Consider the following 12,890-nt stretch of genomic DNA (forward strand, 5'->3'; position numbering starts at 1 on the left):
GATGCATCTACATTTTCTGTCCATATAGTTTTTTTTAAATACGGTGCTTCCACTCACACTAGGAAAGTGTGACTATCATTTGTTTTTCAACAGGACAATGACCCAAAACACACCTCCAGGCTGTGTAAGGGCTATTTGACCAAGAAGGAGAGTGATGGAGTGCTGCATCAGATGACCTGGCCTCCACAATCACCCGAACTCAACCCAATTGAGATGGTTTGAGATGAATTGGACGGCAGAGTGAAGGAAAAGCAGCCAACAAGTGCTCAGCATATGTGGGAACTCATTCAATACTGTTGGAAAAGCATTCCAGGTGACTACCTCATGAAGCTGGATGAGAGAATGCCAAGAGTGTGCAAAGCTGTCATCAAGGCAAAGGGTGGCTACTTTGAAGAATCTCAAATATAAAATATATTTTGATTTGTTTAACACTTTTTTGGTTACTACATGATTCCATATGTGTTAATAGTTTTGATATCTTCACTATTATTCTACAATGTAGAAAATAGTAAAAAATAAAGAAAACCCTTGAATGAGTAGGTATGTCCAAACTTTTAACTTGTACTGTATATAGATACAGTGCTGCTTGAAAGTATGTGAACCCCTTGTGCAAGTACAGATTTGTTCAGTTTTTACCATGAAATCTTCATTTAATCAGAACCAGTCTTTTTGATCTGACATAACAGTTTTATATTTACCAATACCATATGCTGGTGTAGAGGAAATCATATGTGTAGTAGAAAAACAAAATTAAAAAGGAATTAGTGCATGTGCAAAAATAAGTGAACCCCAAGTTGCGTTGGTTAAATCAAGTAGGTAAGTAGAATCAGGTGGGTAAATAATTAGCTACCAAATGAACCAATCAAAGGAGAGATCCTTAGGAAAGAGTTTGGGCGGGACTCTGATATATAGAGATAAGAAACCTGATCAGTTTGGTGTTACCCATCCAGCTGAATGCAAAGCACACCATGCCGAGAGGAAAGGACATCTCAGAGGACATCAGGACGAGGGTAGTGAGAGCTCATCAGTCTGGGAAAGGCTATAAAATCATCTCAAAAAGATTTTAGCTCCATTAGTCCACTGTGAGGCAAATCATTTACAAATGGAGAGCATTTAACATGACAGCAACTCGGCCTAGAAGTGGACGCCCTTCCAAAATATCCCCATGAGCCACAAGAACAATAATACATCTGGTAAAAGCCAACCCAAACATAACATCTAGAGATTTGCAGCCCTCCCTTGCTGTATCTCAGGTAACTGTGCATGCTTCAACAATAAGAAGAACACTGAATCGAAATGCCATTCATGGGAGGGTTGCTAGGAAGAAGCCTCTGCTGTCAAAAAAGAACCAAACTGCCCGTCATAACTTTGCCAGAGACCACCTGGACAAACCTGAAGGTTTCTGGAAGTCCATTCTCTGGACCGATGAGTCCAAAATTGAACTTTTTGGTCACAATTAACACCGCTATGTTTGGCAAAAACCCAACACTGCCTACCACCAAAATAACCTTATCCTAACAGTCTAGCATGGTGGTGGGAATGACAAGATCTGGGGCTGCTTTTCCTCCTCTGGACCTGGATGAATCCACATCATTAAGGGAACCATGAATTCTGAGGTATACCAGGAGATTCTTGAACAGAACGTCAGGCCATCAGTCAAGGAGCTAAAGCTGGGCCGAAAATGGGTCTTCCAACAAGACAACGACCCAAAGCATTCAAGCAAATCTACCAAAGAATGGCTCAGGAGAAAGAAGATTTGTGTTTTGGATTGGCCAAATCAAAGACCTGACCTAAATCCAATCGGGATGCTGTGGCAGGACCTGAAGCAGGCAGTTCATGCCAGACACCCCTCAAACCTCACTCAATTGGCTGAGTTCTGTAAGGAGGAGTGGGCAGAAATCCCTCAAAACAGATGTCAGAGACTGATTACTGGCTATAGGAGACGTTTAGTCCAAGTTATCGCTGCTAATGGAGGTGCCACAAGCTATTGACTGAAGGGGTTCACATAACTTTGCACATATCAAATCTGAGTTTCTGCTAAATAAACCACTTTTGTTAAATAAACAATGAAAATATATCATGTTTTTTAGTTTCTGTCATTTACTTGGAATGTCTTTATTACAAACTGGGTTTTAGATAAGGATTTTATGTTTATTTTAATATTTTATAGCAAAATAATGACCAGCCTGTAGGGTTCACATACTTTCAAGCAGCACTGTATATATTCCCACTCCTTAAATAATTTGAGGAGTAGCTTAGTGGTTAAGAGCGTTGTGCCAGTAACCAAAAGGTCGCTGGTTCTAATCCCCGAGCCGACTAGGTGAAAAATCTGTCGATGTGCCCTTGAGCAAGGCACTTAACCCTAATTGCTCCTGGATAAGTGCGTCTGCTAAATGAATAAAAAAATACCCTGCTTAGCCTCTGAGGCCTCAGATGGTGGGACCGCAGGAGACAGTGTGGCTCAGTTGGTGGAGCATGGTGCTTGCAACGCCAGGGTTGTGGGTGCGATTCCCACGGGGGCCTAGTACTAAAAGGAAAGTACGAAATTGTATGTACTGACTATTGTAAGTCACTCTTGATAAGAGCGTCTGTTAACTGTAGGTAGTCCATGTTGCTCCTCAGATGTGAAATCTTTTAATCGCAGAAATATTTCAGGTGCAGAAACAATGATGTCGATCTTTCTTCACTTCTGTTCAACTTGTGCAGTGCCGTTTACCACCATCGCTATAAAATACACAAAATACACTTTCTTAAGATTTCTGGGACATGCTGGTGATTCACTACCAAGGGGCCTTCAGAGATAATCTTTCTACCCTTTTGACAGCCTCCGCATAGGAAACTCTCAACTGCCCTGATTTTGGCGACCTCAGTCTCTTTCGCCCAACTCGGGCATTCCAGGGATGTCACCTCATGTTCTCCACCACATTTACAACACTTTGCTCCTTGCCGATTTGGCGCAGCTCCGTGCTCAGGCCAATTTCATTAATCATGCTGTGAATATGTTATGGAGTACCACAGTGTGTTATTTGACAGACATCCCTATGGTTCATTTTTGGTCTAAACATTTATTGGTTATTATATAGCTATATATGTGTGAGATATTTATTTAATGCCGTTTTAATGTTCACTGTGAATAAAGCTTGAATGTTCACTGTGAATATTAACATATTATAACACATTTTAATTTATTAATGCGTTCAACATGTTCTAAATTAATGCTAAATGTGCACCAAGTTGTACCAATATTTCAATCACATACAGCTGAAATTATTTTGTTTTGATTTCCCCAAAAAATGCATTAACTATTACAATACTACTTACTGTACAACAAAACTGCTAAAAAGATGTCCATCACTTATCCTACTATGCTTATTTTTTTACTGGGAGATTTTATTTTGAAACCGGAAATCTAACTGATACCAGTTCTTGTCAGCATTACGAAGATTCTGATTGGTCGATAATAACCCGGTAGATGTTCCTACCTAGCCCCTCAACTTCCTTTTGGTGAGGTATCAGCGACGACGATGGTAAGCAATAATCGACAATAACTCAATCTAACACAATCTTCCGTCATTCAGGCAATTTTTGTATAGTAACGTTTATAAAATTGTTGACACACATCTCTGGGCTTCGTGTGATGAATTTGTGATTGAGGCTGTCTTCGTATTCGCTGATTAGAATGTCTAGAATCCGTGGTACATTTTTGGGGCTAACCCCCCTCAGATGGTCAGGTTTACATTACGAGAGACAGGCAAATGAATGACACTGACTGTCAACTAGGTAACTTTTATCTCACCTAGTGTAGTTAGTTGGTTGTCAATTGAAGTTTTTATTAGTCGCTAGTTAGACCTTGCAAATGTGTTGTCTGGTGTGAAGTATTTAGAGGCATTTATATAATTAAGCACTTGTCAGACCACAACTTTCTTTGGGGTTGTTTGTTAGTGCTGCATTTCATGGTTTAGGGTTTTGGATGTTTATCAAGTAAATATGTTTGTATGGGCATCTTGCCTGAACCATCCTCAATCCTAATTTAAGTAGCCTAGGACATGGTCATCATTTCTAGGAGGCCATGGTTGTGTGTTTTGGTTTTCCCTGTAGGGTGAACATTGTCATTCACTTGAATCAGAGAAATTAAAAATGTTATTGTAGATATCCTGTTAGATCTGTATGATTAGGCAGATTGCAAATATTCCATGTTAGTCTGAAGTCATCAGTAAAGCACTACCGTCCTAATGAACGTTTTGTTTATCAATTATAATTTTTTAGGCAAAAATCAAGGCCCGAGACCTGCGGGGTAAGAAGAAGGAGGAGCTCCTTAAGCAACTTGAAGACCTCAAGGTGGAACTATCTCAGCTCCGTGTTGCCAAGGTTACGGGTGGTGCTGCATCCAAACTGTCCAAGATGTGAGTATTGTTTAAAATCACTCGCACTGGCTAACAGTTCATTTCACCTTTCCTCCCACAATGTTTTGCAGACGGGTCATACGCAGAAGTGTTAGTGGCGTCATTAAAAGCAGGCATAAGGTGAATGTAAACAAATGCAACTGCACCTATATGAGCATTTCCTCACCTTTGGACAACAATGGCAGGAGTTAAGATGGAATGCTCACAGATGTGCATTACTGTGTCCAATTCACCACGCTTGACGTCTATGGGTTCTCAATACACACATTTCTGGGAGGGTGCAGGTGGGCTAAGTGAGATCACAACAGCGCACTTCATAGGATCATTATGCGCTCTACCCTCGAACCAGTTACTGGCCCAATGCTCTTAACCACTAGGCTACCTGCCGCCCCTGGTAGAACCTGAAATCTCAGGTAATGGACTGTCTATCCTGTTGACCTGGTTCTGGGTTTCCAGATAGCGATAGAAATAAGCGTGTTCAGCGATGCATCGTTCCTAAAACGGCCGACGATATCACATGCGTTTCCCAAAACTCAGCGTAGAGAGAATGTTCACTAAGTGGGTCTTTGGAGCATGTGTCGATACTGATAAGGAAGTGCTGCTCTCGGATCAGCTTTCTCTATTCAAGTTCTTACATTTTAGTCATTTAGCAGACGCTCCTATCCAGAGCGACTTACAGTTAGTGAGTTCATACATTTTTCATACTGGCCCCCCGTTGCAAGCGCCATACTCTACCAAGTGAGCTACAGGAGGGCCTAACATAAGTAGTCATACACACTACTGACGTCGGATCAGCTCCTAGAGAGACTATTATCACCTATGGCTGCAAATATTGAGGTGGTTTATTCTAATGTGGTAGCCTATAATAATGCACTAAATCATAATTGTCACATCATTGCGCGCATTGTTGTTACACGGGAAATATATTGAGGCAAAATTACTAAGCCGCAATAGCAAAATAGAACTCAATTGTATTTAAACTGAAATTGAATTCAATGTTATTGAAATATGGAGGCATATGTAGCCTGTTGACCTTAGAATGAAGTAATCTCGGGAAACCCGGCCCTGAAGGTTTTTCAACAACCTTCATTTGAGCATTTTAAAGGGAACTAATGTATCTTATGAGCATGGGTGAAAGTAGATTTAACTTCTTCCCGGGACGGGACCTCTTGTGTACGCACGCTTAATCATAGAATTACATATACAGTGAACAGAAATATAAGTGCAACGTGTAAAGTATTGGTTCCATGTTTCATGAGATGAAATAAAAGATCCCAGAAATGTTCCATACTCACAAAAACATTATTTCATGCAGAAATTTGTTTACATCCTTGTAAGTGAGCATTTCTCCTTTGCCAAGATAATCCATCCACCTGACAGGTGTCGCATTTCAAGAAGCTGATTAAACAGCATGATCATTGCACAGGTGTACCTTGTACTGGGGACAATAAAAGGCCACTCTAAAATGTGCAGTTTTGTCACACAATAAAATGCCACAGATGTCTCAAGTTGAGGGAGTGTGCAAATGGCATGCTGACTGCAGGAATGTCCACCAGAGCTTTTGCCAGATAATTTAATGTTCATTTCTCTACCATAAGCCATCTCCAATGTCATTTTAGAGAACTAAGTGGCTTGGGGAACAAAACATCGACATTTTGGGTCCATGGCCAGGAAACTCCCTAGACCTTAATCCCATTGAGAATTTGTGGTCGATCCTCAAGAGGTGGGTGGACAAACAAAAACCCACAACTTCTGACAAACTCCAAGCATTGATTATGCAAGAATGGGCTGCCATCAGTCAGGATGTGGCCCAGAAGTTAATTGACAGCATGCCAGGGTGACTCTTTGCATAAACTGAATGTCATTGTCAATGAAAGCATTTGACACTTATGGAATACTTGTAATTATACTTCAGTGTACCATAGTAACTACTGACATAAAGATCTAAGAACACTGAAGCAGCAAACTTTGTGGAGACCAATACTTGTCATTCTCAAAACTTTTGACCACGTGCTTGTTTTGTCACAAACTGTAATTAGGTGAACTTTTAGAATTTTAGCAACCAGGAAATGGCGGAGTGTTTTCTGCATAGTGCATCTTTAACTTTTGTTAAATGTATTACCTTTTTATTGTGGCATAAACACAACCAGTCATTATGTTTTTATCTGATTGTCAGACAATCACTTCAAAATAATCCTTTACTAGGCAACCTGCAGATGTTCATCCACTCGCAACATATTTCCAGCCTGCAAACAGTGGTGAATGGAAAGCGATATCTGTTACACAAATCACCAAAAAGTGTCATGACATTTGGCGATTGTCATTAGGTTAGCAATTATGCGTCCACTGCTGTCCTCATCTCTGTGTCTGCCATTCATCTCTGCCTTGCCAAAAATGTCAGTGTTCTGGTCGAACCACATCGCATTTTGGAATGTAGGCTATACCACCCGTTTTCAAGTTAATTAGCAAGTTTTTCATGCCTTTGACATGCGGTAATGATAAAAAGTGGTGTTATAGCCTACAGTTTTCTTGACATTTTGTTTTAATTATTGTGATACGCTCGTGTTTTACCGGTACGGCGTACCCCAACTATTTATTTTTTCGCGGTACCGGACCGTAGCGCCTTACTTTCACCCCTGCTTATGAATATTATTTGATCGTGAAAATCAAGTCTGAGTTGACAGATAACATTACCATATGGCCAGTTCGAGAAAAACATGTTCGACTTGCATATACTGCGCATTGTTTGACATTAATATATGGCAGAAAAGCAATTGTACATTTCCCTACGTCTTATCTGTCCAATTTGAAAGATACAATTAAAACGCGGTAAATAGCAATATGTCATTAGTTGCCACGAGCAGCACCGCAGATATTGAGATGCGCAAGATTCAAGACTTTGCTTTCACACAGTCGCACACAGTATCTGCTCATGTGCATGGGTTTGCTTCACGCTCTTACAGCGTGGGAGCAACAGGAGAAGCTGAGCATCGTGCTTCAACGCACTTAGTTGCGGAAATTCAACCACTAGAAATTGACCCACTATGCTGTTTACTTTTTGCATCTACGTCATATTGCGGAGTCTACCTTTAAGCTGTTTTCAATAATATGTTGAAAGTGCAATGTTTCATGTAATTCACTCATTCCCACCTTTATTTCAGCCGTGTCGTTCGGAAGTCCATTGCCAGAGTCCTGACAGTCGTCAACCAGACCCAGAAGGAGAACCTGAGGAAATTCTACAAGGTAGGCCTTTTATTTAAAACTTTGTTGCTGGCTTCATGGATTTAAGTTATAGGATTTTATAGTATAGAATCGCAATATCTATGCGTCATGATGGTATAGTATCGTGAGGTCACTAGCAATACTGAGTTGTAATTGTCATCACGGATTTGGTGCATCAGCGTTACAGATTATTTTCACAAATCTTTATTTGGTGCATTAGCGTCAATTATTATTTTGCTGAATTATCGAAAGTGGAATTTCCTCTAGTTCAAATCCAGCCACTTCTTCCCCAAGTAGGGCTGTTGCGGTGACCGTATTAACGCCACACCGGCGGTCACGAGTCATGAAGGCAGTCAAATTCCACGTGACCATTTAGTCATGGTAATTAGGCTTCTCCAAGCTCTGATGCTGCTGCTGGTCATTAGTAGCCTACCAAACTTGCTAACTGCCTGGTACTCAGCACTATATTGTCCCTCTAATCACTCTGACATCAATGCAAATGTGATCAAAAATCTAATCCAACACTTCATGAGAGCCCATGAGCTCATGTTGCACAACATTTCTATAGGCTATGCAATTGCGTGAGATGGCCTCTACTAAAAAGAGGAGGATCCCATCAGGTTTCTATAGGCTAGGCCTACTATATTTATTTCTCAACTTTCCTAATATTAAGCACATTGCTTGTCTTTACAACAGGAGTATAGCCTACCTGGCTAGCATGAAAATGAACCACGGGAAAAGTGTCCTCCATTCGCTATTTAACTGCATAGATGACATTTATTTTTTCCCGCTGCCCCTGTTTCTATACAGGTGCATGATAATGGTCCATTCTAAATGAAAACAAATTTCACATATTATTTAGTATATGTAAAGATTAAATCAAGAATAGTCTGATGGGTGATAATATTAGCATATCACTTGTGAATGATGCCCAGCATAAGAAACAATGCCTTTTTTTTTGTGACTGTTTTGAATCATAGTTGCACACCTCATGTAGCCTAGCCCATAGGCCTATATGTTTTGATAAGGTTTGCATCACAACTAAAGTGGCCAAATAACTTCTTAAAATGAAGCACATTAATCTGCTTTACAATGGGTGTAGAGCCTAACTGGCATACATAAGCAGCGCGTGAGTTTCAAGTTTGGGGAAGATCATTTTCACCATAAAAATGCACCTTTATAATAAAAGCATTACATGCATAATTGCATTTGGGGTCACTTTTGATAATGGTGTTTTCCGCTAATGGTACATTCGCGCTTATAGCCTACTACCATGTGCGTATTGCTGCGCTTATAATGTTAAGAAGTAGCCTAATAGTTGATCAACATTTTAAGCTAAACGGTCTGATCTGTTGCGTAAGAAAGTTTTATTTTTTTAGATGCGAGTGGTTGAAATAATTTGCGATAGAATAGGTCGACTTTTGTACTACGGGGGATAGTAGCTTGACATAGGCTAGTGCTTTTGCTGTTCGTTAGGCCTACTCATCTAGTTGGCTGACGAAAAGTAAATGTGGACAGTTCTTCCAATATCTTCAATATGCACCTGGGAATTGGATAAGGACGCGCACAGTTGCATCCCCGATGTGTGTCTTCACTTCTAGCCTGGGAGAAAGACCTGATCACGTGATAGAGAGCCATGTGAGTGAGAGGTGATTCGGAGCGCGCAGCACTCAGGGAGAAGGGCATAACGGCCACTGGCTGCAAAAGGCATGGATTTTTTTAGGGTGCATTACGGTCACACAAAGGGGATGCCGCCGTGAAATTCTAGGCATTATCAAGTGCTTGTCAAATTGTGAATGAGTGGCTGATGTAGTGTGTATGGCCTGCGCAAAAAACAAAGCAGAGCTCATGCCTTTCTACTTTTTTCAAATCATCATTAGTCGCATCATACAGCCTTAAAATGTATTAAAAATCAAAACATATATAGCCCAACATTTGTAGAACTAAAGTTAGGTCTCAAAATTAAGCATATAGGAATAACTATTTTTGTTAACCGCTCAACACAGAATAGCCACATGTGCGCACTCCCTCATCGTTTGGAGAAAATATATTTTCAGCTTTGTTCAATTGTATTCTTCATACTATAAAATAATGCCACGGAATTCTAAGCAAATGTTGTCTGCTAAATTAACTACTGTAGCCCACAGCCAATTGACATAGCCAGATCAGGACAACTCAGAGTATGCTATTCTGTTCTTCTGAAATAGACTACATTTTCTTCATATCATGCTTCTTTAGACCTGTCTAAAATAAATAATGGATTTATTGTGAAGGTGTAGGCTATATTACATGGATTTATTAGACTTTTTAAAATGTAGATGTTCCAAAGGTCTGCATCAGTTGCTTGTAGGCTATGTGTGGAAGTCAGGAGATGAAATGTGTTTATGTTAATGAACGGTCAATTTCCGTGAGACCGACAGTTATTTGCTTGACAATCACCAGCTGACGAAATTTCGTGACCACCACAGCCCTAGCCCCAAGAAATAAATGAAGTTGGCTAGCTAGCGCTGGAATTGGTTATGGGTTCCAAGACCTGGGGATCATTTGCAGAATGGCACATACAGCCTGGATCAAACACTGCATTGCTGAATCCCAAACCAGCCCCTCACCCCTACCAACTCCTCACCCCTACCAACTCCTCACCCCTACCAACTCCTCACCCCTACCAACTCCTCACCCCTACCAACTCCTCACCCCTACCAACTCCTCACCCCTACCAACTCCTCACCCCTACCAACTCCTCACCCCTACCAGCCCCTCACCCAAACCAGCCCCTCACCCCTACCAACTCCTCACCCCTACCAACTCCTCACCCCTACCAACTCCTCACCCCTACCAACTCCTCACCCCTACCAACTCCTCACCCCTACCAACTCCTCACCCCTACCAACTCCTCACCCCTACCAACTCCTCACCCCTACCAGCCCCTCACCCCTACCAGCCCCTCACCCCTACCAGCCCCTCACCCCTACCAGCCCCTCACCCCTACCAGCCCCTCACCCCTACCAGCCCCTCACCCCTACCAACTCCTCACCCCTACCAACTCCTCACCCCTACCAACTCCTCACCCCTACACTTTTTTGCTTATTTTGCAGGGTAAGAAGTACAAGCCCCTGGATCTGAGGCCCAGGAAGACCCGCGCCATCCGCAGGCGGCTGAACAAACATGAGGAGAGTCTGATGACCAAAAAGATGCAGAGGAAATCACGCTTGTACACTATTCGCAAGTTCGCTGTCAAGGCTTGAGTCTGTACCTTTTTTATATTGAAAATAAATTACCTTTCACAGGAAAAAATATAACTTTGTCTTGTAAGTGTTTGAATTAAATCTGTCAGAGAATCCCAAGGGAACAGCTTATTTTTTAACAGTATTGTTTGTCTTTTAACAATTGGAAAAAATGTACACAGCGTTAAGATGTGACAAACAAAACAAGGGAAACGACATGGGGAAAATGATGAAATAAAATGCTGTGACCTCATTCCCTCCCCTTGGCTGTGAAGTATGCTCTCTTCATTCTCCATCATTTGATCTAAAACTATGGACTGGTGTATAAAAGTTGACTATGATCTTATCCAGAAACAACCTTTTGTCACTACTACTAAGTTAGGCATTTCAGATTTTGAAGCTGCAAAAAATAATGGTACAGGTATAAGCAATATGGTTGTTGTTTCACCTTGCTATCTTGATAGGCTAAAAGGCTTTGCATGGTCAATCTGCCGTCTACGAGCCATATGGCATTTACTGCGATGAGGCCTCTGCAGAAGTCAGGGCATTTATAGTTGTTGCGCTTCGGAGAGCGGTTGTCAAGGAAGTGAGTTTGTGTTTATACTGGACCACCCGCCCCCACCTACCGTCAACCAATCATGTCAATGCAGAGCTATATCGAGCCCTCCGCATTGTTACAATATTTGGGCAGCGCACAGCGATGCGGTACAGAGCTCAATTTGGCCTCTGCATGCGCCTGGAGGCTCCGCATACGGCGCCACCGACCACACTTTCAGATGAAACATAAATGAGCTTTTAGGTGAAATATTTCCAATATTGAGTTTAGGAGTAGGTCCTGACCTTTGGTTTCGATGAGTCGTCACCAGATGGTGCTCTTGGTTCCCATGTAATGGACACTTCAATAAAACCATATGTCATGAAGTCAATCATGAACAGGCTTTTAATAAATGTTGGAAAACTTAATTGATTCGTTACTAAATCAACCAAAACCCGTGTTATGTATTCAGCTGAATTTTGATTAATTAACATGTTTTAATGTTTTGCAGTTTGTTCTCAGGCTCTCTAGGCTAGAGTAGAGCACTCTGTAAAAGAACTAAGTGTGAAATGTTTAGGTATGCAATAAATGATAAAGGGAAATCTAAAAAGTACAACTCTTAATAGGGCTCTCTGCATTGGTTGGAGCGCTTGTCAATCATATTGCCTCATTGTCTCGTTGGTGCGACCGATAGTAGAACTCGAGCTGGTTGTAAGCGTGAGGAAACAGTTGTGGCAGCAGAACCAGTGCTGGGCGCACGGGTGCACTGATTTCAAGTGCTGTTTTGTTGGAATTGTTCTGACTTTTACGTGGGGAGTTGAAAGAACATGAAGTGTGAACTGAGAACTATGTTTAGGTCAACGATGCTGGAATTACTTTTGTTTTCATTGACAGCTGGGTTATATCGTACTGCACCGCGCGCCTCCTACAACAATGAACTGTCTGTATCAAAGCAACCTGCCATGTCCGAAATCACACTCGGGCAGCTCGGCACTACCATGCCAAACTATTTACCCGAGGACAGTGTGAGGTTGTCCACAATTTCAGCGCTCTCCCCAGTTTCTACCGCGACCACGTCGGCAAACAGGATTACAGGTAAAACCACTAAATCTTACCGAACGCACAAGTTGACCCGAACAGCAAAGACCACCATAAGTGAGTCCATATCTAAGGATTCCTCTGTAAAAAACAATGATGGTACAGCCGACATAACGCCGACAATTTACATAGGAATAATTCGAACTACAACACTAACTGCTTCAACAATTTCTACATCGAGGGCTCCCGAAACAAAGACAAATTATTTGCCCACCTCGCAACCTCCACCTGTCCCCACCACTGACAGGCAACAAAGTAAGTCTCTGCTCTACCCAGTTTTGGAAATTGAAATACAGTAGGATGTTGACATTTATTTTGAAACAGGATTATTTTCATGTCCAAATACCTCGTAGTATGAAATATTGCATGAAATAAAATATTTATTTAAAAAAGCAACGAGAAACGAGG

At 41.5% G+C, this 12,890-nt stretch overlaps 2 protein-coding genes across 2 annotated transcripts in view; both read left to right on the plus strand.

Annotated features, from left to right (window-relative positions):
* The first annotated feature begins 3,446 nt into the window (after positions 1-3,446).
* Positions 3,447-10,924, plus strand: rpl35 (ribosomal protein L35). The gene is made up of 4 exons (XM_084159833.1): positions 3,447-3,527; positions 4,267-4,403; positions 7,565-7,646; positions 10,721-10,924. The coding sequence occupies exons 1-4, from the start codon at positions 3,525-3,527 to the stop codon at positions 10,868-10,870; spliced, it is 372 nt and encodes a 123-aa protein (XP_084015959.1). The 5' UTR covers positions 3,447-3,524; the 3' UTR covers positions 10,871-10,924.
* Positions 10,925-12,211: 1,287 nt separating this feature from the next.
* The window catches only part of LOC311127997 (multiple epidermal growth factor-like domains protein 9), a gene marked incomplete at its 5' end in the record, with an annotated part of 93,586 nt that continues 92,907 nt past the window's right edge, over positions 12,212-12,890 (plus strand). Inside the window, one exon of the mRNA XM_084159924.1 lies at positions 12,212-12,737. Within this exon, the coding sequence (XP_084016050.1) occupies positions 12,212-12,737 (526 nt within the window). The remainder of the gene's footprint in view (positions 12,738-12,890) is intronic.

This window comes from Coregonus lavaretus (genome assembly GCF_964263955.1).
Source record: "Coregonus lavaretus genome assembly, chromosome: 4".
NCBI lineage: Eukaryota > Metazoa > Chordata > Actinopteri > Salmoniformes > Salmonidae > Coregonus > Coregonus lavaretus.